We start from the raw sequence: 25,951 nt of genomic DNA on the forward strand, positions 1-25,951 counted from the left end.
ATTAGAATTCGGTTTTCATATTATACAGGCTGAGTTAATAGTTCTCTATCGGTCGATAACTTCTGTAAATTTTGGGCTAGGAGAATGATTCAATCCGAAATTGGTGAGACACAATACCATCCTGTTTTTTTAATGAGAGTGCCCAATTTTCATATCACAGTCATTCTCTCCATGAAATTCTTATTTTGAAATACCTCAATTGTTATCATTTATCTTCGATATTTTTTGATGTAGTCCACATTTTTCGAAAACTTCAATTGTTTTAATGGTATTAACTAGAGATCATAATGTTGAACACCGTTCGAGATTGTACGATATATTTTTTATTGAATTCTAGAAAAGTTTTCGAGTCTTCTGAAAATTTACGCCTCACTCTACAGGTGGTCCGAATACGAAAGACTGCAATTTTTTAAAATGACCCTTAAAAAATGTCAATGAATCCATTTTTTCGAATTGCATGCCCTGATTTTTTTGATAGCTCAGTGAGTAATTTTACTTTCTTGTTTAGACCTCAGATTTCCTAGGGAAAACCATTTCATTATTAGCTCATTATTCACGACTTGGAAATATCGCGTTGAAGTTATTTTGAAACTCTAGTCTCAGTGGTAGGTTATCTGTGACCACATCCAGGAGCTCCTTGAAGTTTTTAGTTAACATTCTTTGGCCAACCTACCTACTAATGATATCAATTAAATATAATCCAAATTGAAGACATCGAAATATCGCGATATTTATACTGACAAAATGAAATGGAGACCACGCGAACAAACATGTCATCCTCTGCGGAGCGTCGCTTGAGAGGGGATCAAATAATTACATATATAGAGCCACGCACCCAATGCTCAACGGAATCGATCATGTCAACATCTTTTTCCTCATTTTCAACCATCTACGTAGTCATGAATACAAGCTCCTGAAACAAAATTTCAGCACAACTGCTAGATAGCAGTTTTTGCCATATCGAGTGTTCAACGTCTGGAACAATCTGCCAGCGGATATTATTGGGGCCCCTTCTGTGAACTCGTTCAAGTCAAGATACGATGGATGGTGTACTCGGCGGTGACTTTGTATATTTACCTTTGTGCTTTTTGGTTTACTTTAGTTTGGTTGTTTCTAATTTACTTCTGTTTAGTTTAATTTTTTTTCATTTCTGAGCTTCTATAGGTTCCAAACCTCAGCTCTTATTTCATTTAATAATAATAAAACAGAAAGATAGTGAGAATTCTCCTAAGGATGAGTTCGAAATTACTGCATATTTTCGGCTGAAAAAGTCTCATCAGTATTTATCGTTCATATGATTTGCTCAAATGACTGCAAACACAAGAAAAAATATATATTGGGTCATTCACACTCTTTTCGTACACCCTGTGTATTTCCAAACAATTTGTGAATGTAGCTCTAAACAAACCTAGTGATACTGAGTCGAAAAAAACTCAAAAATTTCATTGCTTCATGGAAATGAAGTGTCGCGTTAATGATGAAACACTCTGTATATGGAATAACAATTACAGCTTTGTGTAAAAAATTTCATTTTACTAATGTCTTCGGAGAAATCGAATTTGATTTCAAGAAAAAAATTATTGCCATTATTACTTTCAAAATCTGAGAACAGTATTGGTGTGAAGTCAGGAGCTTTTGAGCTCACCGTCATTCCTTTCCCAATTCCACAGCAATTGAGAATTAAAGAACGAACACCCAATAGCTTCTGATTTTTTAGAATAATGGTCGGTAAGTTTTTTCTCGGCATTAAGTACAGTCTTGGGCGAGAATAAAAATCTATTCAAGACAACCCCCGCTGAAGGCAAACAAGAAACCTCACAATCCTGCATCGTTTTTAACTTAACAGAAGTTGAATTTCCACGAAAAATTAAATTTCGTATGCAATAATTAATCGTCAAAAGAACGTTATTCAGACTTCGAATGGAATATAATGAGAACCCGTAAAGCTGATTTCTTCTTTTCGCGTATCCATTCTCGCATCAATAAACAACACATCGTCCCCTAGAGGAACAAAGATGAATGTATACAAAGAAAAGGCAATCAAGAAAACAGGAACAGATTCGACAAAAAATTATATAAAAACCAAAACAACATCCGATACTTCGGTCACGTATTTGTTTTCCTGAAAGTTTCACGTTAATGAACCTGAACCAATAAAGTCCGCAACAAGCCACCCCTTCAGCTAGAATGAGAAGCAAGAGGTGAGCGATGTGAACAGATAAACACCAGACAACTATAAACCCGGGTACACATCTCAGAGTCAATCTATTTATCTCACGGAAACGCCGTTACGGTTGCTTTGTTCTGAACATACGAACTAATTCCAAGTTGGTGGTGTGGAACGACTAAACATTCATTAATCGATGGAAGTTCGGGGGTTATAAGCTGAGACAATGGCCCCAGGGGGTTCCTCAGCCTGCCTACATCTCTCCATGTCGTTCTGACTTCGAAAACTGCCCTCTATTGACGCCTACGTACCCATCTAACATTGACGAAATCGAGGTTTCATTACATTTTGTGTCCATACGGCTGCAGAACATCCCAACTCTCTTCGAGGAATGTTATTAGGTGTAGTTATCAATTCCTGAAGGATTTCTCACCACCCGCGAAGCGACGACCTCATTATGCTCGTCCAATTCAGTCCTTATTGTCGCGTCCGTTGTAAATGGGACTGGCGAATAGCCATTTTGTGGAAGAACACGAGATATTTGAATTCAGGATGAGATGAAAGGAAATTGAAGGCGTCGAATCGGAGTTGCTTGGTTTTGGTATTCCTACCTTTCGATAAATGATATTGGCATTCATTTTATGAAACTGTAGCGTAGGAAATATTAATTACAGAAACACATCATTCTCTACTAGCATAATTGTTTGGATGGTCATCACCAGAGACATTTGATGGACTTATTTAAGATGAGATCTTTCCGTCCTCTGCGTCTGCTTCAATTCCATTTTTATCAATTTTAATATTGCCCCAAACTGAGCTCAATCTTTTGCTTCTTCCTTCTGTAAGAGCCCTATCATCTGTCTTCTTCCGACGTTGATGTCCAGCTGTCATACCAACTTTTTTAGGGTCTACTAAGTGGTCGTCTAATTACTGCTTTCTGAGACTTGACCCACTTTGCAATTCGGTTTAGATTCATCTGATCTACGTGATCCCTCCTACAGCGGCATCTAACTCTTACCCATCGAATATAGTCCTGCATTCCTATTTCTCTATGAACGTTATCCTTCATTGTTCGCTATTATTGTGTAAAAATCGGCTTCCAAATAATTCGAAAGAGATTGTTGTTATTTTTCGTCTCTGTGAAATACATAATGATTTTATCCCTCTTTGAATGAGTGTAATACGGAATTCTATTTATATTATCTGTTATTATTATCCGCCTAAGGCGATTTGGATCTTTTTATTACAGGGAATATTGACAAACGCAACGGAACGGAACAACTTTTATGTTGTTTTCAAGAATCAAGGATGAAATATGAAAAGGCGGCCAGTAAACTAGGCCGAATTGCCGCCCCTCAATTAGAAGCGCCTGGAACGGTCGCTTCACTGTTTAACTCTCAACGCCGGCCCTGAAAATGTCTATCAATATTGGAAATTGGTCTGAAAATAATTCCTTCTCTCAAATGTGATATTTCTTTGCCTCAATATCGTTTTTTCAGTTTGAATTTTAAATTTGTTATGAGTATTTGGTTGGGAAATGAATGCCTAAGAATACTGTCCCTTTCAAATATACAGTGTTTAAAACATAAATAATAGTGTTACAAGACCTATGATAGAATAGACACTGTTGTAAACATAATTCGACAAACATATAAACAAACTATGATGATTATAAAAGTTTACTGAAAGAGAATCCTCAAGTAGGTCTACTCCGAATAGCAATCCGACAAAGTCATGGATATTTGAATAATTTGATTGCTTTCAGAAAAATCATGAAAACCAGTAAACAAACATCATTATAAATTTTTATTACATGAAAAGTGTAGGTAACAACACATATCATTATAAATTTTCATTACATGAGTGGTGTAGGTAACATGTTTTGACTCACCTTATAATGTCCAAGATCTGTAACTGAACAGCTCAAAATTGCTTCCCGCCCTATTGCAATGGTGATGTTTTTTATCACACCATCAAAATCCGGTGTTTCTTGGAGTTTACCTGCTGTTGATACTGATGATTGTTCGGCTGAAATTTAAAAAAAAAAAAGTTTTATTTCAACGATTCCTGAATTGTAAAACTCTAGTATTCTATACATTGAAGGCGTATTCATCTCAAATTTGATGATTCTATAAATGGAATGGAAAACAGGTTTTTGATCAATCAATTTCTCCTTTCTTCATTTTTCTAAACGCATGTAAGTATTCTAGCAAGCAAAATAGTGAGGCAAACATTGTTTAAATCTGATGAACTCCAGTATTGTGATATATCTGCGTCCAATTTATTACCTTTAAGAGTATCAAGAGTTAGGAAATTTATAAGCCGAAAAATAAATGTGGGACCCCTAAGTTATATTTATGGCGAAAGATATATTTCTTATGATTGATAGCCTCACTAAACATGAATTCCAGAAAACGTGTGGGGATGAAAAATATTTTCAATTGAATTATGTATTTGAGAATGGGGGGTATATTCATTATAGGTGAACCGGTTGCTCTTATTTATTAATACAAATTACTTTTAATGTTTCAATATGAAAAATAATGAAACAAATGGGTCATTCAGACACTCTTTATTCATTATCATTGCAAATTAAAAAAAAATTGATTCACCTTGGGAATGCTAAGAATGGATGTTTTATGTAATTATAAGTATATATATACAGGGTGAGTCTTTGACTTGTACATATATTTTAACCCAAGATTCCTGAGGTCAAAAGAAACACTTTTTTCCTTTACCATTTTTTCCGATTCGGCCCGGTTAAAAAGATACAGGCTGTTGAAAATCGTTAAAAAAATGTGATTTTCGGCTATATCTCGTAAATGGTTGTATCGAAGGAAATGATTTTTGAAATATAGCTTTTTTTTGATGTGATACATCTTATCCGAACACCAGATTCCATACACATTCTTCTGTTTCTTTGTTATGAACATAACATACCATAAAAATACCAGAAATTCGAAGAAACCAACTCTTAATAGTAATTTGAACGTTCATTGAAGAATATTTGGCTAATTTGAAAAATAAAAGTATTCTTCATATTTTCTCGTACAAAGCGTTTTCGAATAACTTGATCTTAAAAAAAAAAATTATCTGTGAAATTCAAAAAATTGGGTACTTTGGCTGAATGCAACTCTGTTCTATTGTGGAAAAAAAAACCACAGAAATGAATATTTACTATGAAGTCATGTCTCAGATTTAAGAATTGAAGTACTAGCCAACTTAGTTTGAAAATGAAGTTATTTGAATAAGCTCACCTCAACTCCTCGATTTGATTAAAAATCTCTGAGCTTTGGCACAGCTCTGATAATAAGAAGATACTTCACTAAAATCAACATTCTTTTTGAAAAGTCCAGATTATTCATAAAACCCATGTTTAAAAAAGTTTTCACAAAATAGTCCCATTATAATGACAACAATCAATATCCCACTAAAGACTGCTGCTATCGAACAATACTGTATTCTTCTTCGGCTCATTCAAACTCACATCGAAACATATCACTAGGACTAGGTACATACTAGACAAATTTTCATGTGATTGAGATTAAATACTTTTATTCTTTTGCTATTCCATAAATTCATCCTAAGAGCTTATGATTTACATACTTCCAAGAGGGCCATAATTGTTTTAATGTGAAAACAAATTAGGTGAGTTGAAAGAAACCAAATATTCTATTGTGGATATTTGCATTGAATACTTCTCATTTATTTTCAATGCCAAAATCAAGATGAATTAAGTAGTAAAGTTGGCTATAATGTAGGTACACATTAACAACAAATTTGATTACAAGTGGAGTCTAACATTTTCCATTGATTACAGAGCCAGAATATTTTACATATTTCCATATTTTCATACTGATGGTTTCAAAAATATTGATGCATTTCAATATTTTTATGAGATAGTTGGAACAAATCAAATGCTTCATTTCATAACAAATATCTTATAACAATAACAGTGTAAACTGTAAATGAAAATTTTAGGTTAGAACTTAGAACATAGATTATTCGAACCGAACTGCTGTGTTTATATTTGGCATCACTCGAAATTTGAAATTCAAACTTAAAACCACAGATTACTATAGTCTGTGTTAGATCTTTCATAGATGAATATTATTTATTTGAGATTTTAAGGTTAATTCTTGCACGAAAAATAAACAACGATATCATATAAATGAAATATAATGAATGAATGGATATGAGTATCAAAGCTAATATGGGTGGTAGCGAGCTCAATTCGTTATAATTATCGAAAATGAAATAGAAATCAAGAGAAGAATATTTAATCTTTAGCGTCAACGAAATTGGAATAACTCATTTATTTGATTATAAACACTACTTTGTTCAACAAATGGAATGTTAAACGTGAGTTTATGATGGTTTTTCTAATTTAGTAGCTTATTTCCAAGGTTCAAGAGGTATATCTTATGCTTGAGAAAACTTCAGTGTTCCGGTTTTCAGGGGTGAATTAGCTCATTTTGAAAATTTAAAATGGCTATATCTTTTTAACAGGGCCGAATCGGAAAAAATGGTAAATGAAAAAAGTGTTTCTTTTGACCTCAGGAATCTTGGGTTAAAATATATGTACAAGTCAAAGACTCACCCTGTATATATATATATATATATATATATATATATATATATATATATATATATATATATATATATATATATAAAACTTATTTGTGAGTGTTCGTGTTCAAATATAATTTTGTATGACGTGTACACCTGCGATGATAGTTATTTATGATACAAGTGCAGAAGGCATTGATATACTTCCACTAGTTCAGAATTCAAAAACGAGCCACGAAATGACGAGTTTTTGAACGAATGAGTGGTAAAATGAGATTTCTTTATGAATATTATATATCAGTTTTTTTTTGATTCGCTGAATTTTTATTGAAATTGACGGAATTTATCGTTTAGTGATTTTTACATTGAAAAATATTAGTTGGCAGAACAGTTTTCTGTATCACAAATTCAACTTATAATAATCCGTGGAAGAATAGTTCTGACCACCAACGAATAATAATAAATGAATCTGAATATAATATTCTGATTTTGTTCTACCAGGTGTCAGGATGAATGGATTAGCCACAGATAAGAGAAACAATTTATCATAACGTTTCTTCTGAGAAAGAGTGAAATAATTATTTTTGATGCGCCCAAAAATATTCATGGAAACCAATATTGAAGGAGTTATAAACAATTTTTTTCCATTTTTGCCGATAAGGCTTATTTCAGGAAATATTCACATAATTTTGCCCAGGATTCCTTCCATTTGAGAAGAATGAGAGTAATTTGACCTTATTTCACATTGTATTATTCAACATTCTTTTTGCACTATTGGCTGGCAAGCTATCACGATACCTACATATCGAAAGAGAAAATATCGAACCCTTGTAGCATGCATATCCTCCTGAGTCCCGATGTCCAATATGTTGGACATCCAGATTCAAGCGTATTATTAATATTGTAGTGAATTTACGACAGTAAATCCTTCGGTCCAACGTATTGGATGAATTTACGAACGCGTTGCATGCCCAGCTGTTTTGCTGTTATGCCACAGTGCGCTGTTATTTGTTTATGAAAATTTTGTTCATGATGGCCGCCTTTCGTCCTACAACTATTGACTGTAAGTATTGATTTTTTCCTATTTTATGTGTGATGTTTGTTTGTGTCACTGCATTAGTATTCTAAGAATGTAATCAAATCATTTTTTTTTTACTACAAGTGTTATTGAACAAAAAATGACTATTTTTGTACCTGTCCATCCAGTTGGACAGTAGGTCATACTCAAACTTTTTGCACATAACGATAATTTCTCTTTCAGCGATTTTCGGGACGAAAAAACGACTGAGATTCGGAGTAGACGATGAAAAAATCGAACAACTTCTGGATGCCGACTGTTCAGACTTAGAATTAGATGATTTTTCTAATGATGAAGTTGATTTCGAGATTCAGCAAGATATCCAGGAAATTGAGGACGCTCCTGAGGACATTTTGTCTGAAGAAGATTCTGATGACGAGCCGCTAAGTGTGATTAGAGAAAGGATAACTACTGAACGGGTTTATAACAGAAACCGCATGAATTGGAAATTATTGAAAAACTTTATTCCACCAAACTTCGTGTTTGAAGAACCTGTTGACAACGTCGAATCTCGCAGAGATTGGAAAGTTCAGGACTATTTAAAAATGTATCTGGATGATGAGATTCTCCAGAATATTTGTGATTGCACGAATGTGAAATTTTTGGAAGAGAGGGGAAAATCAATGAATCTGATATTACCAGAAATTAAAAAGTTTATAGCTATTACAATTTTGATGTCATGTTTGAAATATCCCCAAGTAAGAATGTACTGGGCAAAAACAACTAAAGTAAGTGCAATAGCTACTGCAATGACCAGGGATCGATATTTCTTGATTAGGAATAATCTGAAAGTAGTGATCGATAACAATGTCACACCTCAAGAAAAACGCTCGACCGCTTGTACAAGATTCGTTAGGTGACAGATCTGCAGAAATTTCGAAATTTCTCGATTTCAAGATTTCTTATGCAAATTATCTATTTGAAATTGCGAACCTGGAGAGTGCCACTGAAAATGATTTACCATCAATAATAACCAGAAACAGTTTCCACATGTCTGTTTCGCAAGTTTCCTCCCCATCTGCTTCAAAAGGGAAAAATCTACATCTACCAATTGTGGCGAGTGAACTCAAGAACGCAGTCAGATGTAAAAATCCAGGTTGCAAATTGAAAACTAAATTTTATTGTGAGAAATGTAGCCTATTTTTGTGCTTGACAGGTAGCAATAATTGCTTCAGAAATTTTCATTTGCATAATAATCTATAATGATATCGTCCTGATGTCCATCTCATTGGACATTATTTTTTTTGTACTTCCCCTTGAATAAAATTTTTCAAAAAAATTTTGTGACGTTTTCAGTGTTAAATGAACCGAAATCCCAAATATCACCTTTATATCACCTTTAATATTATGTCGGGACTCAGGAGGATATCTTATTTCCGTTCGGTTATTGTATAGTTTTCTCTCCGGTATCCTCAAATTCATGAAACAACGGCAATTCTAGATTGATCGAAATAACAAGAAATTTTCTGGAGAATCGAAAGAAGATGAAACACGAAGGAAGAACTTCTAGAAATTGGATGATTCATCCTAGGAAATGAGGAAAATGAAACTGAAAATATGGCATTTTTCTGATTGGGTTGTTGGTCTAATATATGATATATTTTTTTTATATTTTCAGGGTGGTCTTCAATTTTAAATTAATGAATGAAGCAACACAGATTTCACCTAAATGAAATCTATGTCAATTTATTGATAGAGAAGTTTCCATAAAAATAAAACCTTCATTGTGAAGACAATCGAAGTTTCGTGAAAGTAACTACTTTCACGAAACTTAAAAATTAATAACTATTCATTTTGGAACTTGTACTTATTGTATTCGAATCATTTATTATTATTAACATTTATTTTATCTATTGCACCGATTCGAATAAAAGAGGCCTCTTTTCTGTATTGCGATTGTTTGAAACAGATGTCCCGGGTAGAGTAAAGAAAATTTTCCAGAGGTTTCCTCTTTGCTTAGAGGGGCAGATATAATTTAAAGGATAATTCAACGTGAAAGGTTGAGCAATCCACTCCAGTGGGTTTAAGTAATCATTTTAATGGGATGAACGATCCAATTGTGACTCGAGAACCCCAGGATAAGAGTGAGAATCCAGATTTTCAGTCTATTTGTTTTAAAAATATTTTCATTTCATTTGTTCATTTTATTATTTGATTCATCAATTATTCTATTTTTTCGTCAAAAATAAACAAGAATATTTTTCATCTTCAATTATATAGGTATTTATCTTATGAAGATTATTTCAATACCTATAATTTCGCCCTCTCAATAACATAGTTGCGGAAGGGCATCCATATTCAAGATACAGGGTGCGTAAATAAAATGTTCATACAAATTTCCCACAATCAGATCATGGAGAGACCATGTGCAATATCGGATGACCGCTTGGCAAAGATCGCAAAGGAAGAAAAACCAAATACGTTCCAGATAAAGTTCAACCGATACTCAATACAATTGCTTTCTTTAATGTCTCTAATAACATAATGAATACTTGCTCATGTTGTTAGTTCATTTATGCTCCGAAAGTAGGCATTTGTGAACAGTTTTAGATGAAGGCCTAGTTTTTGCTTATCGACTTTTTTCTAGTATTTTTCGCAATGTTTCGCCACTAAGGGTGCATGGAAAAATCAGGATTTATACCTTGCTGGTCTTCCAAGTATTAGGTAACGTTCTTTGATTTTTTTCCAAGGTAAATGATTTTGAATAATCAAAGAGCCGATTAATCAAATTTTAGTATTTTCCGAAATATAAGCCCTATGATAGTGAATAGATATCCGAACATAATATACAATAATTTCCATGCGAGACATAACATAAACACTCATACATAACATAATATACATTCATTAATAATCTCTTTATTCCCCGAAGTTCAGGCTCATATATTCTACAGTTACCTGAATACCTGAGGCTAACCTTCATCCTTCTTCTGACGTTTATCGATGATTTTCAGATCATTTTCAGGAAAAAAAATAATGTGCTGTGTTATTTCTGTTGGAATCACGAAAATAATATAACAAACGATATATTCCACATCGAAATGTTTTATCTATCGACGGATACCCGAAATACTGGATCTAATATAATTCTCGTGAAAACTGGTTGTTTGTCAAACATCTATATTCGTAATCCCAATATAGAATAATCTTATAATATGAGCTCTGATATTTCTTGAACATGGAGAGCAATATATATTGTGTTGTAGAATGAATTACTAAATTCCATTCGGGTATTCCGAAATGATTCTCTTACAAGAATAAAAAAGCTATAACAATATAAATCGAATGATTATAATTAAATTTTTTAGCTTCTTTGGCATGTATTGAGAAGTCATTTTCCTCAATTCTATTATTTCCATTATCTACTGATAGACATAGACCTTGTTTTGTTGCTGAACGTACCTAATACTGGTATTTCAGTTTCCAAAGAAACAGCAAGAAGAAACGAACCCCAAAATCATTCGATAGAATGAATTGAATTCAAAATATGAAATATATCAAACATTCAATCGGAATATATGATCAATTTCGAAGTTCAAGACCATATGTAGACACCGAAGAAATGTAGGTCTTTCAGTTGAGCCAATTATATGAATAACATATTTCAATTGCTACAAAGATGTGTTCGGACATTTCAAAAAAATAGGTGAACTAATTGTTGAGATAATATTTTGACCGAAATAAATCACCTATATTTACTTTCATTCAGGACGCTTATGTGTCTGTTTACGCTATGGCTGTTACTGTTTTTGCATATTGTAACAGACTCGCAAGCCCTACGCCACTGCCTCTTGTTAGAAGGTACCGGACGCACCGAGATCTCGATAGAAATATCCAGTCCCTTCTGGAGAGAGATGCCAGCGGTATATAACCAATGGAAGCCGCAGAGGAGGGCAGTGTCGACTTAAACGGCAGTCAGGTAGATATAAGTTGTGGAAATAAATTAATGTAGTAGTTGAAATAAATCATCTGTAAATAGTTGTTTATGGTTGTGTATCTGAAATAAATTAGTGTTAGAAAAAAGTACCGATTTAATTAACCGAAAAACGTAACAATGTATCAACTATAGCATAGGTGTCTTCAATGTATTATGAGAAAATGAAGCGAATAAAAATAGCATCTGAAGTGCTGACTTCATGACACTGACTTTCTAGTATACGTCTTCATTTAGCATAAATTGAACGTGAATCACCATTTCAATCCTCCACGTACATCGTCCCCTAGAAATTAATCCATTCACCCCATTTCAAACCTTATCGCGAAGCAGGGACTTCGAGTCTAGCTGTTACCCGAGTCATCTTCATAATCCTATTCTACAAACTCCCTGTTTACCCATCACTTCTACCTGCGGATGTAGCAGAAACAGTTCCGATTAATAACATCATCAATTCCAAAAGATATGATTAACACAGCAATGGAACCAAATTGGAAGGGACCGCGTAGACAAGTCCGCAAACTATGATAGGTATCTTGTCAACCCTAATTCAATTCGATGTTCCAACGTGATCTACGACCATACCATCGGCAGTAAAACAATTTGTTGCCCACTTTGTGTCACTTGAATTAGGTTCGGACGCACGAATACCTGCAGATCGAAAATTTGATATTCAACGACCAGATTGTTTAGCGTTGTGGAGTCTCAAAAATTCTGGGAATTCGACAATATATAGTAATAATGATATTAACGATACAATTTCAACAAATGGAATACATGGAGAAGAAAGCAAATATCCAGAGTGATACCCTCGGGGAGAGAAAGCAATAGGCAAAACAAAATAAAATCTTAAGCTAGGTCAAAATGTCATCGAATTTTTTTCAAAATTTCCTATAACTTATAGCATTGATGGCACTCAGTGTTCCCTGCATATACACCTTTAATCTCCATAGCAGAGCATAGTGACTTTGCTCTTTCGAGAGATGCGCAGGCTACTACGCTATATTCAGGGAAAGGAAGGAGTCACAATTGTATGCATTTATATATTGTTAAGAAATTATGGTAGAAGATGAAAGAATTTCGGTCGCATGAAGTAAAAAATTCTCAGTGTATGACTTTTTCGCGAGAACGTCACTACTGCAGATGCAAATCTTGTGGAATAATTGAGTTCATTCAATTTTATTGTTTCTCATTTGGTCTCAAAGAGTTCTTGACAGAAATTTTTCAAGACTGAAAGTTGTTCCCATTTTCAATTTAATTTTCAAAATAAATTTTTGGTCTATGTGTGAGCCGTCTAGAGCACTGTTATGAAAGCCATTTTGATAATAATATCGATTCGTAAACATGTTTTAGTCGTTGTTTTACGAAGCACATAAAAAAAGTATTAATCGTATTTTATTATTTATAATCATCAATGTAATAATTTTTACGAATATCTCGCGCCATGAGACGATCTTGTGATCATCAGTTTCAAAAGCAAAATAAAATATCGAAAATTCCAATTTCCCAAATTGAAAGTTTCAGTACTTTTCGATAAAGAAAAGTTGTAGCAATATAATATGTAGGTGTATTTATAATTTCATGATTATGTGTTTTTTTTTCTTAGAATATTTTACTTGTTTCTATAGTTCTGAACAAAAATTGTTCATTCAGCTTTCAGAATCTTTTTTCGTATAATTTTTAACAAGATTCAGCATCATAAACTCAGCTTTAGATATTCGAATAGACGTAGCCGCAATCCTCAAGGAATTTCTAATGTTACACAATTTCCATTTTGTTCCTGAGCTGCCAGTACCATAATGAATAATGAAACCCTATTTGAAGCATAACTTTCGTTAAATTGAAATTACACCACAGTGAAGGGTACACTGAAATTATGGAATATTCGATAACATAATATAATCACAAAAACAACAACTAATTTTCCAAAAAAATTAAAATGACATTTTTCCTTCATCACAAATTGATTATTTGAGTGGTGTTATTACAAGAAGAATGGATAAGGTGGAAGATAAGATTGAAATTGTCGATGAGAGTCAGATGGAGAACAGGATAATGACTTTATCAAGTGAGATGTGAAGACGATTTCACTTCAGATGAAAAGTTCAGTTGAAATCCTTGAAATGGAATGCTCTTAGTCCCAAGTGTGAAGATTCATTCTCAGGCGAAGAAAATCCATACTTTGTAGAGAGCACTTCGAGAAAACTGGATGATATTCTAGCAAGGAGTGGGGTTATTAAAATGGATGAAGATTAAGGCATCTCATATTTTTCCTATTCAAGAGTTATTTCGATAATAAAAAATTAAATTGAATAGCTTCGTCTTGCGACTTGCGTTGTATGCTTCTTCCTAATTATCTACGGTGTCCCTTCTCTCAGAAGGAACATCTCAATACAATCTCATCCAAGTCAAATAACGTCAATGTGAATGTGAATAGACTACTTGGGGGTTTTATGACTCGAGCAATAAATAATAAGCTTCCAATTTTCTGTTATGAGTTGTTGAAACGTTCGTCGAGTTCAGGTAGGTTTGACAATTCAGTTATATCGAAACAAAATGACATGATCTATTCCATGCCAACAAATTTTTATTGCATAACATATTCAGAGATATAACAAAATGACTTGAAAACGATGATTTTTCAAGGTCTTTATGAGCACTCGTTCTCTGAACAAATCACTCAATCATTTCATAACAATGACAGCAATTCTACAATTTTGAACCGGAAATGGTATTAGACAATGAAGTTTGACTGATCACATCATCAGAACCACAGACAATATTGTGAAAAAAATACCTAATATTTTCATGACAACATATTCTATCAAGGAGAGATTTTATGCGTATGTTGTGCATAACGATATCAAGCTTTGTGAAAAATTTTGTGTTTATTGCGTCATCAGTATCATAGAAAAGTCAAAAAGAATATCGAAAAAAGAATAGGGAAGCATGTCGCTCACTCATATCTCTTAGGGACAATTTACTTACAATATTCACCCGCTTATAAACATGTACCAAAGTTACATCCCCAACACTAGTAGATAACAATATCCAAATATCTCCCTGCTTGCAAGTGCTTTTCCACCAATTTGTATAACATGCAGTCTTGCATGTTAAGTTAAATGCCTCAAAAGGCGGTTAAATTGAGATCTGCTTGAGTTTCCGTAAGATGTTTTATGGTTAACGTGGAACAAACAATGCATCGAAATGCAGTTGTTCCTGCCTGAGGTCCCGTAGGTGAAGTCACGTATTTATCCCTTTCATCGTAGCCATTATTACCGAATTCCTTCTTTACAGAGGAAACTGGTAACAAGGCAACATACAGGGTTTGCCTAACCTGGGGCTTCAAATAAAAATGACAGGTTTTTCGGGTAATTTTAAGAAAAAAAAGTCCCATCAACATGGGCCCGGAACACTTTGTTCTAGAGATACAGGGTGTTGTTTATTCATTTTTTTTGAGGTTTTTCTCATAGTAGCTTCCCTTCACAAGACGTTCAACTAAAATATGGCAAAGATATTCTAATTCAAAGTTTTCATTATGTGCTATGCTAATTTTGAGTTCAAATATAGGGTTGATTTTTTCTGGAAAAGTGTCCGCTTTTCTTCTCCAGAATATTTTTTGGTAGACATTTTGGTTTATTGTAGCTTCATCGTGTTTGCTACAGATTTCGAGAAAAAAAAATCAAACAATTTTTAGTAAACCTCAGAAGAGTCCCAATAATAATGAAGATCCAGTAAGTGATTTGAGATGTGAGTTCATATAATTTATAATTATATCACAAAAAAAAATGACTGGGAGTAACACTGTCTACCTCGAAAACGGAGCGATTGCGGGCCCATATTTGAAGGACTTCTTTCTGGAAATTATCCTCAAAATCTCCTATTTTACTTTGTACTTTATGGTCTGAATAGAAATGAAACATCATTGAATTTTTTTTTATATTTCTTCACGAGCAAATTGATATTCCACTCAATAAATTTGAATAAATATGATAACTCTGCCATTGAACGGTTGGGTTTATATCCCTAGCCATTCCAATCTCATGTTGGTGTTAAATCCAGAGGCCTTCGTGGCCACTGAACAATTTGATTATCTGAAGGCACTTGCACTTATCTGAAGATTATAGATAGGCACTTGCTTGATTTGCCGCGAGAAACTGAAACTTCAAATAGTTTTTTAATCAGAAATTTTTATATCATGACGAATATCCTTAAAAAGCGAAAAAACAAGTAATTTCATTTGTTATAGAAGATCTTATGGTTAACATTAAAATGAACACGAATTTGCATAAGAACTTAAAAAAAAATGATTATACACACCAATGGGATCTACTGAAAAAAGTGCCTGTAGAACGTTTCATGTTGATAGCACCAGTAATGAAGAAGTCATGAAAATATTTCATTCACGGCATTTTCTAATTTTCTTTTATAACCTGAAAACATTAGTTATTAATTTACTCAAAAATCGAGCCCGAAAATGTGCTATTCATTTTATTCTAGCTCAAAGAATGTCTGCAATCCTTCCAATAGACAACAAATTTGGAACATCGAATACATATTTTGTGAATGAATTTTCAAAATACTTAGTTATATTTTATCACATCAAAATAATGTGGAGCATTCTTTCAAGCAGAAGAACGATCAGTTTTTCAGTAAATGTTGTTCATTTAGAACCCAGAAAAGGTGATTTGATTTTCGGGAAGGGATGTATTTCCCCTCATTGCCCCAAAATGCCCTCGAATAAAAAGAAAAATAAGGGTAGTAGAAAGCTATGCGAGAATCCTATACAGGGGCCAATAAAACATCCCAAATTCGTTCACGAAAGTAAGGTGTATTTTCACCAGATATATTGCTTTTGTGTAGAACAATATATTGCCAAAGTCAATAAATAAGGTGTAAATCTCCCAAGAATCCATTCTAACAGAGGACTCGGTAAGCGGCCGATTTTCTCCAAATCCCAAATAAGACTGTATCTAATACTAGGAGATTTACACTCCCATGTTGAAAAACAACTTTAGGGTCAGATATTTATGTGATACCTCTGTTTGTCGTCGGGGATTCTTCAAAAAGAGAAACACCCATTTTCTTTATATGTGAATAATCCTAATTCAGGTACACTTTTAGATTTTTGTTCTGAGATGACGAATCATCTGCCTGTGGTATTCAACTATATAAACTGAATGACAAAGAAACTGTAATATCCCGGAGGAGTTGTTTAAATTTCAATTTTTTTTATGAAACATAGATAGTATAGCAAGGAATAAATTATTGAATTTGGAGAAAAAACCGTGAAGGTTTTTCCACCTAGAGCACGTGTACGCGGAATTTAGCGCCAGTTAGGTGAATTTGAGAGAGATCGAATTATTGGTCTACGGGAGGTGGGGTTCTTATTTCGAGAAATCTCTAACCGTACGAATAGAAATCCAACTACTGTTATGAGATATTGTCAAGCTTGGTTTGATAATGCCCGAAATCGAAGAGGAGTAGGCATCGGACGTCGAAGGGGCACAAATGGAGTTCAAAATCGACATCTGAGACTTATGGCCATTAGAGACTGATTTGCGACAACTCGATCTTTGGCTGATGAATAGTTAGGAGAACAAGGCCATCCTGTAAGCTGTAACTGTCCAAACGGAATACCGCCGGATAAGGTCTTTTGGACTGCAGCATTATAGACCCCATCTTGTGTTACCTATGACGGTTGAGCATCGCCGGCAACGATTACAATGGTGCAGAGAACGTCAATATTGGAATGTGGAACGGTATCAGCTCGTCTTTTCTGATGAATCTCGATTCTCCTTGGGTGCGAATGATGGCCGAAGAAGGGTTAGACGACGTCGTGGAGAAAGACGTGAACCTCAGTTTGATATTGAGCGTCTTGTACACCGGACAGAAGGTGTTATGGTATGGGGAGCTATTGCACATGCAAGTAGATCACCTTTAGTCTTTATTCGAGGTAACATGACAGCGCTGCGTGACCTTTGAAAAATAGTGTAGCCATATGTTCTCGACCATAACCGGCTCGAGAATCCAATATTTCAGCAAGGTAATGTCCGACTTCATGTTGCCAGAGTTAGTTTGAACTTTTTCGAAGTGATAGCCATAGCCATAGCCTCCCAGATCCCTCGCTCTTTCGTCCATGGAGCATGTTTGGGACATCATGGGCAGAAGGATTGTAAATTTACCCCAACCTCCACGGTTTTGGCGGCTCTGAGACATGAAGTACAGGTAGCTTGGGGTAGTATCCCTCAAGAAGAAATAGACCATCTAATTGCATCAATGCCTAGATGTGTTAGGGAGTGTATAGATAATCGCGTTGGACAAACACATAATTGACAAATTTATTAAAAAAAAATTCAAACCCTTCGTTACTTTCTCCATATTTTAATCATTTACTTTTTGCTATACCATGTATGTATATTTCAACTGGATTCATTTATCCATGTCCCATATCTTAGTTATAAATGCTCACATTCAACTAACAGCCTTGAGCTTCTCATTCATTTCCTGCAAATTTTGGCAAAATATTGTTAACTTGAAATTTTTTGAATTACTGCTTATCGTCGATTTATCGAAATCGTCATAAACACCTTTCCACCCTTTGAATTCCTCATTAATATTTTTCCATCCTTCACCCACTAACAACTAATTTTATGCTCCTTTTTGAAATCACATCTTCTAAACTAAAGAGTGATCGATTCTGCTTAGTGATACAGTCTTTAACGAAAATAGAACTCTACAATTCTCCTGAACTTGTCATTCAGTGAAATAAACATAGGAATGAGATTTTAAATTGCACTGAATTCACATTTCAAAGTACACACTCGTACAAATAATCATCGTCAAGCAATTAAGTAAATAAAGTCACTTAGTTCCTCCATATTCTAGTTACTCGAAATGCTATTGCAGCAAAAATGAATCATCGAATGGATGTTCACTGCACGAAATATTTACCCTCTCATACCTCGTTTTGAGTGTTGAATTATAAAGGTAAACTCTTCTTGTTTGATCACACGAAAGCCGTTGAAATATTTCAGGGAGCAGTGAGACTGAATTTCCACAGAGAGAAAGTACTAAATTCACGCGTAATTGCTCCCAGCAAAACTTACAAGAGAAAATAATTGAATGAGTATTTTAATTGCGGGAAATTGCTGAAAGCGTGCCAGACCAGATAAATTTGAGAGTTAAAGAGACGAGAGAGTTCCCATTTATTCGTGCACCGAAGTGGTTAAACAATTTTTTCAATTTTCCTTATAGACAACACTTGAGATTAATTCTCAATGCCGTAGAAGATTGAAAGAGAGCACAATAGTTCAAAGAATTCTGGATTCGAGGAAAAATTCTTAGGTCAATGAAATAAAATGAAATCTCATATCATATTATCTATATTTCTCATTTCTGAACAATTTCGATATTGAGTTCGTCTTGGATTAAGCTTTCAAAATTATGGAAAAATACAAAATTTCAATGGGGCTACTTGTTTTACATATGCTCAATGTGACAAAACAATAGTTATGCTCAATAGGTTTTTTTTACGGGATTCTTTGTTGAATACTTATTTTCAGTATGGGAATTCATTTTAACATCGTTGTCTCTGATAAAAACAGTTTGTCTCTGAAATCATGGAATGATTCTTTTGTAAAAAAGAGACATAAACGATGAATGGCGAACGTTAGTATACTTTCATGAACTAGAGTTCATTTTCTGAGTATACGGCAAGATAGCATAATCAACGTTATTACCGAGATTCTTCATTTTTCAATGAAAAAACAAGAACACGAGATACGATGTTGAATTAACTAGTGTTTGTTATAATCAATGACGAAGTGGGGATGTTCACATTTGCAGCCTACGATTCGGCTTGATAATCGAATATTAGTCGCTCTACACTAGTGGGATGAACTCTAAAACCATATCTTTTGAAAATAAATACTAAAATTTCATCCCACTTTATGGAAATGATTTATTTGTGGCAATGAATGATACAAATCATTTCTTCTGTGAAAATGCGTACTCAATTTTTTTTCCATAAAATCTTGTTCGAAATTGAGATTTATTCTACAAAAGTAGGGAATATAATAAAAATAATAATAAAATAATCCAAATGGGCAAACAGTATCAAAATTCTTGAAGAATAGATAATCTCATATGTCTGAGCAGATTCGTCATAGTTGGTATTTTACCAAAAATTGCATCATTTTGAACCATTTCATTATTATTTCAGACATTCAAAGGAATTAAATTGTGCTAAGGTTTGAGAGCGAAGTATTGGTAGAATGATTTTCTTCGAACACATCCAAATTTAAGTTCTCGGTCCATTCCAAGTTCGATATTTCAACACCTAAATCAACTAAATTGAGACTCGCATTCTAATATATAAAATGCCTTCTCGTTCTTATGTACTAAAACAAACAGGATCAAAGCTTCTACTCCATTTCATTCATATACCCAGAAGCTCTGTCATTTCTTCCAAGAAGTTTCATATTCCACTTCCGTGAAAACTCCCCCTCAATATATAGTTCAGCCTTCCACTTCACAATAAGCTACCCCAGATCGAGGTGGAATTCTGAATTTGTGAAGGAATCCATAAACCTGGAGGTCATAATATCGGAGCAAGTGCATTATTCGAATGAAATATTGGCATGTGAGTTTTCGGAACTTCGAACTTTTGGATATGCAATTTTGGTAGGTGTGAAGCAGCCTCCTACACATCCAATAAATGGATTTGGTTATTTTTCCGAGGATACTGGATAGTTTGGGAACGAATTTCTATTCACGTACAGTTTCTATACATTTTTTATTTGCCCGTGAAAGGATGACTCCATTGTGAAATTTGTATGCTCGAAGGGCAGCTTTGGAAGGACCTAAAATTTTCTAGATTCTGTGATAATACACTGAAATTCCATATTCATTCTGCTCTTACATCTTTGATAATATTGAGGAAATTTATGAGTTTATATCTACAGGCGTATCCAGTATGAATAGCATTTTAAAACCACAGTAACTTTCACATTCTGAATATTTTTTTGCAACTTGAAATATCTCAACATTTGACTTTGACTTTGGATTGTGATTCTGCTTGAGATCTTGAAACCTCAATTCAATCATAGTTCAGGACTATGAAATCTCCTGGAAAATCCAAAATCTTCTTTTTATTATGAAAGAATAAGTTTAACAAATAATAATTCCACTTCTACCCTTCAATCATAGTGGAATGTAACCAACGGAAAAATGCTCTCTAGATTGAAAATTTATTTTAGGATTTCTCCACGAAAACTTCAAACGTTTTACACATTTTGCAGTATCAGATCGAAAAGTTTGAGTTAATGATATGTCATCAAGGCAGGAGTGATATAGGCAGATAGGTTATCTCCCCGCTTTCCTAATCTTTTCATAGAAGATTTATTACAGATAATACATGAAACAAATGGAGGCATTAAATTGAGGGGGAAATCGATCCTCTGGCTTTCGCTGATGACATGTAATCCTGACAGGAGATAAAGATGACTTGATCAAGCTTGAAGAAATAAATGGCTCCCGACATTGACGAAAATAAAATGAAATCTCGTAAGGATAATAAAAGTTATATGTTGGAAACAATTTAACTCAAAGTTATAAATTTTAACCGATGTATGACACAAAAATCCTCAATGAAATCATTCAAATTGCAAATTCCTGGAAATTCATGCTGGAATTTGAGATATTTGATTCCTATAACTTTGGTTTATTATTTCCAATGACGTAATTTCGAAATGGTTCGTGAAACAATGAACCCCTCCTGAAATTTTTATATTTTTCATTTTGGGATGGGTAAAATTCAAAATTTGTGCTGATTTAGCAATATATTGTTTATCATTCCCTGTCGAGTTCCCTGTAATATTATATTCTTTAAACATACTCTGCCAATAAATTAATGCACCGCTTAAAATCAGCCAAGATACTTTTTCTTCGAAACTACTTATCCGATAAGGACGTTTTTTTCGATGATTTGCAATTTTCTTCTAAACGTTATTATGTGAACCATATGCGCATAAAAACCGCTATTTCATGAAAATACCGGGTGTCACAATAAGGCTTTTTTTTTTCATAAAATTTTTAACACTCTCTAGTGTGTCAGTTTCGATTAAACTTACTCGAGAAACACATTTCATAGCATAACATTATTTCATAGAAAATGAAGATTCCTATTCAGTTACGAAAAAACGAAACAAAATAAAAAAAACACGATAAAAGATAGTGTCAATATCGATCATTTCCATCACTGGGACGAATTCGCAACGACGAACCATACTTAAAATAAAAGTTTTTTTTTGTCATTTTGTTCCCAAATTTCCATCAGGCTCTGCGGTACGTTTTCCAAAATATTTAAGTAACGTTCCATTTGTAATATTATCCTAAGAATATCCAGAGATCTCCTATGCGATTTAAATCAGGGCTCCGCAATGGCCATACCCTGGTAAGGATACCGACTACCTCTAGATAGAATATTGTTAGCATCAGTAAATCCAAAGGATTACTAAATATGATAACACAACATCGAATAAAAAACGACCATCTGTCAGCCGTCCAGAGCTTTTCTCGGAAACTATAAGTGCATTTGCATGAAATCTGGAATGAAAGACTTTGCTTTACCTTGTTGATCCCCTATTCTTGAGAACACAATACGTTCATTTCAAAAAAGGAAAAAATTTAAGGAAACAAAAAAGAAAGATTAATTCCTCAAAAACTCAACACAACTATATTACGAAATAGAAAATATGTAGTGCCAGGATGATTTTAACTCAAATATTTTTTGATGCAAAATCTCAGCTATTGTACGAATTACAAATTTTCGAAATTTTCATCCAAAAAACCTCGGGTTCGAATCTTGCCGCAGAATATTGCATGATATTTTGTTTTGTTGATATTTCTCCTTCATGATCAAATATCAATAAACCATAAAAGGTAAATTTGCATTTTCATCCTACGAGGAATACAAGACCCAAAAAATAAAAGAGATGAATTCAATATTCTAATGAAAAATTTCGAACTCATAACTTTTATATTCAATGATGTGTATGTATATAGATTCATCCTGAATATTCATCTCCGATGTTGGCTCAGCAAAAATCGAACGAAATTCACTCAAACTTATGAGCTCCGTTTTATGTATATTCGGGCATTTTTCATTAGAATTTTCCTCATAAAGAGCAACAGTCTCCCTCCATCATATTAAAAAATAAATTCAGATTGATTGAACTCTCCAATTGACAAGATTAATTCGGAAGTTTCAATAACTCACAAACCGGAATTGTTGACAATCAAAATTTAACAATCCAGCAGTCTTAAATTGTAATAGATAGCTGAAGGCTGCAGAGCTGCTGCAGATTTCCATCCCGATCTCAAAGTGGAACAATAACGCTGAGATTCCCAACGAAGCTGAATAATGTATATTTCTTGAATAATTAGCAAAGATGAAGAGAAACGATCTGGAGAGATGGCAACTGGCACAAAACACGGCGGGAGCATTGCGGCCCCCGAGATTAAGGATAATGAGATTTACAAGTTGAGCATAAAGTTGCAGGTTATAAGGCACCATTGGGTATTATCCTTCGACCTGCCGTGGGTCAAGATTTGTCCGACTTATGCCGAGGCCATTTGCGTTAACAGAAGGAGCTTTGCGAAATTCGATGATCCTGGATATCGTAGAGGCCCTATAGCCATAAACCTGTCACATCATAATATGGTGGTAGCGCATCTACTGTTCCTATGTTGACAATACTATCATGGATATCATTTCACAAGGATGGTTTATGTATATCTCTCCAACATTAATGAATTTCTTCAGGATAGTAGCATTAGATGACATCAATAGGTATTATTCACTAGAAGATATTTGAACATGTCATTACAACAATTATTAATTAATTGAGTTATCTTGTGCGGTTCGAGAACTGTCAAATCCAGAATGAATCTGATGGCACAATTTTAACATACTTTTTCGGGTCTAAGTCGAAGACTATAATAAAACCGGTCTGTCATTTTCAGGTTTTGAGTTATGATATTCGAAATTTGTACCTAATATTGAAGTTATTTGTTCTCTTGGGTACATCGGCATAACCAATTCATTTGTAATATTGTCATTTTCAATATTGCTAATTAACAAGCTTATTCGAACACGTATTCGACATCTTTATTCAGATATGTCACGAATTTGTGATTTAAAAAATTTGTCGTATGCCATGTTTCCTATCAAGATTCCACTATAAAAAGATTCGGAATATTTTTTCCGCTTTTCAGGTTAAAATATGCCTGAAATTCATACCGACTTTCAAATGATTCTGTAAATAAAAATATTCTCATTTTCGATTGATATATTTTTGTGAAATTGGAAAATACTATGTGACATAAAAAGTGATGAAAGAGTTGAAAAGTTTCGATAAAATTTGACAGAAATGTTTAACTTTACAAAGTTTAAGGTGCGATTGATTGAAATTTCATTCAAAATAATCTAATAGGTGGGTTTGAGGCTTTACTTGTTACTATCGAAATTCTTGGGTATATTTCTTGAAAGATTAAGTCAATTTTGATATTGTTTTCGATTTTTGTATATTATTAGTTATTAATATTATTACATATAAATGAAGGCTGAGGACTAAGTCCTATGTAAGCCTAAAAACTAAAGAAATCAATAAGCTGACTCAATGCATGCAGAGAAAAAAAACAATTAATATATGCATAGAAACAAATTAACCAAATAAGCAACTGTATTATCGGCGAAGGTTCATGTTCTAATGCAAACCTCATAATAATATATGCGTTATCCGAGAAATGGTAAATAAGAATATCTATTGGCTCAAAATTATAAAGTCACAGACCTTGTATTCTTGTAATCAGATCAAGAAACCTTCCGAAAGTAGCATAAAAAAATATTTGAGTTATATTCAACACAGATAAACATAAACAGTTATTTGTGAGAAAATGATAATTCCAGTGCAGTCATTGGTTCATATTTCGAAAAACTGTCGAAAATGGACCGTCCATTTCAATCTTAGCCTAGTACTTCTAGAGATATCATTAGAAATCGAATTCGGACCACCCTATTCAAAATGGAATACAATGCTGCCCTTAGTTTCAAGAAATTAGTTGCTCTTAGGTCAGGGAACAATACCGTTCCAGGTGGTGACCTAACCGTCTTCAGATCAGCACAGGAGCTTTGTGAGAAGACTTTCTTTTAAAACAGGGGAAGTAATGTGGCTACACGGTGGGATATTCGTATCCGGTTCGGGTTAAATCCTAATACCGAAGTTCGTGATCCTGAAACTATTCGGAAATCAAGGAGTAATGTATATATGAGTGACAGATCTGCACTTCTTTGAGAACCGGTTTTGACATAAAAGTTTGCAAACACATGAAAACATCACAGCCCTAGAAGCGTGAATTCATCAATCATCAACTGATCATGACTAAAATATACCACTGAAATGCACTAGAAATATTGACTAAAATTTTTCCGACGATACAATCATCACAAAATGTCACCCATTGGAAGATTATTTTGCGCATAATTTCTTTCAAATAATCTTTCGCATTTTCGGATCATCATATCGTCATGACTAAACAGGAAGCTAAAGGAGCCACGCCAATACGTTTTCCATAGAAATATTTTCGCAATGTTAACCTTATTGATCTCTCCACATACAGGGTGTTCTGATTTTTCTGAAAAGGGTGATAGATCACATCATTTTAAGCAAAAAAGTTCCAATGAACATGGGTCCGGAAATGCTTCGTTTCCGAGATACAGGGTGTTAAAGTTGAAAAAATAATTCGCGTTTTCTTAAATATCTTTCGAGTGATTCCAAATAATTGCATGAAAGTTGGTACATAGGGTTTTTTGAGGTGAGAAATTCAAATTTGTGGTCGATTTAAAAATCGATTCCCCTGACTTTTCTAGTTAAAAAAGGTATAACTCATTTAAGTTGCTAGGGGTAACCGTTTCAGAGAAAAACGCATTTAAATCCATATTTTTGTAATCTCTAAAACATGTAGAAACAAATTTGTAATAATTTTAAATTAAATATTTTTCAGAAGTAACAATTTAGAACAAAACAAAATAACACAATAATTTTTAAAGAAGGTGTTCGAAATGTCCACCGTTCTGTTGAATGCACAAATGACATCTTCGAATGATTGATTGTTTTACATTCAACAATTGTTGCGGCAA

General features: G+C 33.8%; 1 protein-coding gene across 3 annotated transcripts in view; it reads right to left on the reverse strand.

The window, feature by feature from the left end:
• LOC123674631 (lachesin-like) overlaps positions 1–25,951 on the reverse strand; it is a 115,341-nt gene that overhangs the window by 80,802 nt on the left and 8,588 nt on the right. For all 3 annotated transcript variants that reach the window (XM_045609569.1, XM_045609568.1, XM_045609567.1), the window contains exon 3: positions 4,059–4,195. In XM_045609569.1, coding sequence (XP_045465525.1) covers positions 4,059–4,195 — 137 coding nt within the window. The remainder of the gene's footprint in view (positions 1–4,058; positions 4,196–25,951) is intronic.

Source organism: Harmonia axyridis, chromosome 3 (genome assembly GCF_914767665.1).
Source record: "Harmonia axyridis chromosome 3, icHarAxyr1.1, whole genome shotgun sequence".
Lineage (NCBI taxonomy): Eukaryota > Metazoa > Arthropoda > Insecta > Coleoptera > Coccinellidae > Harmonia > Harmonia axyridis.